We start from the raw sequence: 4,930 nt of genomic DNA, 5'->3' as shown, positions 1-4,930 counted from the left end.
AACCACTAATTATCATCTACAAAAGTTTCTGTCAAGGATCGACAGGTTATTGTGCATAATGAACCATCTAAAGTAATAGTTCTATTGAAAACTCTTAACTCTGGACAAATAGTTCTTGGTCATTTTATCCCCAAAAAAAGATTAATATTTGTAATTTTAGCCTAATAAGAAATAGTTAACAATAATTTATATCCCTTTTTCAGGTTTTATTTTAAAGAAAAAAAAAACAATTTAATCTGTAATAAGTTGTTTAATTTATGAAAATCCCATGGACATTTAGATATAAGGTTGGTATTCTTCGCGAGCAGTTTTCAGCCAATAAGTTTGGATTAGTGTTGACTAACAGTAACCAATCACAAATTTGCCCTAATGAATAAGGTTTAAGAAATTAAGATATCCCTTTGATAAAATTGGAAAAGCTCATCTTCGACATGTAGGGCAAAAGCTATAATCGCCGAAAGTTTTAACATCATTAACCAAACTCAAACAATTCCCTATTCTAAGGCGCAGGGAGGCAATGCTAAGAAGGCTATTGTCTATAGTATATTGCATGCAATATACTTTACATGAACACTAGTATATTCCTTATCATAAACTCGTCTTTTATAACAATTTCAAATACTGTTGAACGCCCAGTCCGCTAATATCAGTAATAAAAGAGTAAGTAAATGATCGCAATGATTATTCATTATTTATTTATTTAAACTTATTTATTTAATGCATAACCAACAAGTCTAGAGAAACTACAAACAATAATTGACAATGAGCAATAAAAGTATTCATAAAAAGAATACAAGAATGATGTTTTTTTAGACTATCTATAAGAAAAAAGGATGTTTGTGTGTTTGTTTAAGAACGAGTAGTGTAGAGGTCTTTGTCCTCCTCCTTTCCTTGACCTGGTTTCATTCATTAAAGTTCTTTTCAAATCAAAATTGATTGAGAGCAGAAACACAATTTTATATGTTAATGTAAGTCTCTTCGTCCGTCTGTCTGTCGTATTTATCGGTAGCGAAAGATCTCGCTAGCCGCTGGCTCAGCTATACAAAAGCTTTTTATAGGCTAGGTACCTTGAAATTTTTAAAACTATTTAATTTTTGGGAAGGGTAATGCTTTCATCCACCCTTCCAAGAGAAATCGCTCCTAGAAAGATGTTAATGAAAAGAATTTAAAATCATATAAAAATCAGGGATAATGCCAAGAAAAATTGATTTACACACCCTCATTTACGTTCAATAAAATTAACCCTTTGGAAGATTAAATTGAATAGTTGGAGAGTTTAGACACTGAAAACTTATACATCCCAATAGAAAAATAATACATACATTTTTGTCTAAATGTTGGTTTGTCTTTCATACATCTGCTTGTGTAAATGGATCTTGGACAAAGTAGCCTCCGGACAAAGTAGCCTCTAGGACAAATTAGCCTCAGGACATTTACTTAAGAAAAGTAGCCTCCTAAGGGAAGTGTTAATAAAGGTCATGGCCGCAGCGCTCGGACCCCTAGCCTACAACCTAACCTAACCTAACCTAAACATTGTATAAACAATATTTTAAATTGTAAAAACAATATTTTAAATTGTAAAAACAATACTTTAAATTGTAAAAACAATATTTTAAATTGTAAAAACAATATTTTAAATTGTAAAAACAGTATTTTAAATTGTAAAAACAATATTTTAAATTGTAAAAACAATATTTTAAATTGTAAAAACAATAGGTATTATAAATTGTAAAAATCTACTAACTAATTTTTGTAAAATCCACGAAATTCTAAACCACCTATATATTTTCCTGAGGAAGCTACTTTTCTAAAGTAAATGTCCCGAGGCTGAGGCTACTTCGTCCGAAGCTACTTTGTCCATGTTCCTTGTAAGTAAGTATAGAAATTTTAAAGTTTCAAGCCTTCGGATTAATTAATAGTTCTTCTTATCATGAATTAAAATGTTGTGTAGCTGCCTGTTGATTTAAACATGAAATATAATTTTTAAAAAGAACTTTTACTATCCTGGATCCCCTTCTACAAGTTTTCTCTCCCCATCATCAACCTAAACAATATTTGTTATCTTAATATGTGATTAAAAGATTCAGAATTAAGGTGAGTAGGCACTTACCATTTGGTAAAAAGGCTTTTTTAAGAAAACCGCATATTTTGCTCCGTGGCAAAGATAATTTCTGATTTTTACTTTAGCTATATTATAATCGAACTAAAAATTTAAGTAAATAAGTTTTAAAGATTAAAAATAAATGCCAAGTGTTACAAATCAAACATTTAAAAAATGTAAGAATTGAGGATTAATTAAAAATATAACTTACCACACGAACAATTTGATGTAAATTACTGCTCTGTACCTGAAATTTAAAATATTTTATACTATAATATATTATAGTTTTTACAAAAAAAACCCACTGCACATTAAAAGTAACACAAATACATACATGCACTAATATAGGTAACATAGCATTTTATCAAAATGTTTGAATAACCCGTCTCTCCTATTGCAATGGAAAATAAATAGAGGCAATTTTTTTTTTACATATAATGAATTTCAATAATGAAAACCCACCTCACTCATAACACGTGTCTCACTTGTGCCAGAGGAGACGGAGCTCATTAAATTGTTCTTCATGGCCATTATCCAAGTGATTAGTGACCTGGAGAGGCGGGTTATTGAGGCGGAAATAAAATGGGCCTCGCCTTGGCCTCCTCCGCTCACGGCAGAAGATTCGACTGAATAGAATTTAGTTTAACTTAATTTTTTTACAAGACAACTAAAGATCCTAATAAATCTAAAATAAATCATAAAACAAAGCTAGTGCACAATTTTGCATGCATATTTGTAATTTTTAATTTGCTTATTTATTATTTCCGTAAAAACTATTAAATCTAATCTAAGATTATGACAAGAGATGGTTTATGGTAAAAACTTCTCTAGTGAATATCTAATATTTTTTTGCATCAACATTTGGATAAACAGTTTGATCAAATGAAAGAGTAGGAAAGCTTCTGAAATTACATTACCTCCTGTAACAAAATTATAGGCAATCATGGCCTTCTTTCTTGATTCTACGTAGACATTGTTTGAAATTTCTTTGGTATCTTCTGGGTAGCAGATTGCTGTACCAACACCGGCACCAAGACCAGTGTACACCAACCTCTGTAACATTCTACCCCTGCACAAATTATTCATCAATTTAAAAAAAATGTATTTCTAATATAGATAGATAGGTAACTTTCTTATTAAAAAGAAATTTATAAAGTTAAACATCAGCTCTTTGTCTTTTAAACCTTCTCATTTTCTGTCTGTATGTATACTAGACATAGTGTATTCGAAGAAAAAACTTAAGAAAAAAACAATAAAAGTAGGTTTCTACATCAAATTAGACTAAAATAGACCAAAAAAAGATTAAAAATCCCATTTCATCTAGTTCATTATTTAGACCATTTTGCTCACTGTTTAAGTTTAGATTTCATTACGCCCCCCCCCCCCCTCTATATACATCTACGCATCTATGATAGTTTTTGTTCTTGTTGTTGTAACTAGGAATGTGTATGTTAATCAAATGATAGCTATACCTGACCATACCAACAAGAAGACCAAGAGTACCGAGACTAGTGATAACACCTACACGAGCAAGGAGATTGTCCTCATCTGTCAGCTGGTTATAGGCACCTACATGTCACAATTTATCAAAAGGTAGTTTTTTTAACTATTGACTTAAACCAGAGGTGGATTCTTAAAAAACTGTTGCCTCACTAAAATCAGTTTGCCCCACAAAAATCAGTGAGGCTCGCTAAAAAATTAGAGGGGATAATTTTGCCTTACTAAAATTTAAGTGGGGAAAACTGATTTTAGTGAGGCAAAAGTTTTCTAAGAATTCGCCTCGGAATATAAAAAAATCATTGAGCAAAATAAAAGTTATATAGATTTTTTTCAAAGAAAGCTAAAATAGGTAAGGTATTTTTGTAATTGCATTATTTCTTTTCTGTGTTTAATAAAGCTTCGAAATTTCTCTTAAAATAAAAAAAAACACAAAAAGCTGATTTCATCCCCTTGTTATATTTCATCCCAAAGTTATGTTGTAAAATCAAATTAAATAGCATGTTGGCTACAGCTGGCTTTACATTCTTTGGCTCTTGTACTTAGTTCTATAATGGATACAAAAAAAACTTTGATAAATGTATGTTACCTACACAATTTTTGTCAAGGTTAAAACATGCAAAATGACATTTAAAACATGCTTATCTGCAAATACAAAGCTTCAAGTCTATGTTTACCTTCAAGTTTTTCCTTAGTTAGAAAGTCAGCTAAGAAAATTATAAAAATTACACATCTTAATTAAATTTTTATATTTTCAACAATAACTTATAGCTTTATTGGGTAGATAAAAATATTTTCTATAAAATGAATGATTTTGTACCTTGTGAATGTGCTTTTCCAGTTTCAATAACATGATTGATTTGATCTCGAACCTAAAATAAATTTTTAAAAATCTTTTAGTGCTTACCTAACGTAGCATCTCAATGATTAGACTTAAAAAAAAAGTATGTACTTCCATACTAAACTCTCTTCATTTCAAGAAATTTTACCCCAATAACATCGATTTTCTTCTTTAGATTTTAAATGATATTTCGATTCTTCAACATTAAAAGCGCTGTCACTCGATAATTGTTAATGTTCGTTTGACCAACTGTTTTTGTTATGGTAAGTTTCTAATGTTGCTATCATTGTTTAAGTACGTGCCTTTACAAAAAGAAAAGTGTTACCTCATTGACCTGATCAGTAACGGAATTGACTGTTTCTCTGGCAACCCTAATATTTTGTTCCAGAGTTCCGGGTTCACGGGGAGCAACCACGTAACTAAACAAAATTAGTTTTCATAAAAATTCAAGACTTTCGAAGGAAAAAAAAGATACCTGTTTTCATGTGCGG

General features: G+C 30.4%; 2 protein-coding genes across 3 annotated transcripts in view; one reads left to right on the top strand and one right to left on the bottom strand.

Annotated features, from left to right (window-relative positions):
* Rpt2 (26S proteasome regulatory subunit Rpt2) overlaps positions 1 to 4,930 on the top strand; it is a 123,485-nt gene that overhangs the window by 50,851 nt on the left and 67,704 nt on the right. The gene's annotated exons all lie outside the window — the stretch shown is intronic.
* Positions 679 to 4,930, bottom strand: part of Mic26-27 (MICOS complex subunit 26/27) — a 5,003-nt gene continuing 751 nt past the window's right edge. The window contains exons 2-9 of the mRNA XM_080157956.1: positions 4,765 to 4,858; positions 4,419 to 4,470; positions 3,574 to 3,670; positions 3,019 to 3,170; positions 2,564 to 2,727; positions 2,313 to 2,348; positions 2,009 to 2,044; positions 679 to 900 (exon numbers count right to left, since the gene is read on the bottom strand). Of these exons, the coding sequence (XP_080014082.1) occupies positions 850 to 900; positions 2,009 to 2,044; positions 2,313 to 2,348; positions 2,564 to 2,727; positions 3,019 to 3,170; positions 3,574 to 3,670; positions 4,419 to 4,470; positions 4,765 to 4,858 (682 nt within the window). The 3' untranslated portion in view covers positions 679 to 849. The remainder of the gene's footprint in view (positions 901 to 2,008; positions 2,045 to 2,312; positions 2,349 to 2,563; positions 2,728 to 3,018; positions 3,171 to 3,573; positions 3,671 to 4,418; positions 4,471 to 4,764; positions 4,859 to 4,930) is intronic.

Source organism: Acartia tonsa, chromosome 4, assembly GCF_053477335.1.
Source record: "Acartia tonsa isolate MP-2025a chromosome 4, ASM5347733v1, whole genome shotgun sequence".
Classification (NCBI taxonomy): Eukaryota; Metazoa; Arthropoda; class Copepoda; order Calanoida; family Acartiidae; genus Acartia; species Acartia tonsa.
Note: the sequence above shows the minus strand (reverse complement) of the source record. Positions and strands in the feature narration are given on the sequence as shown.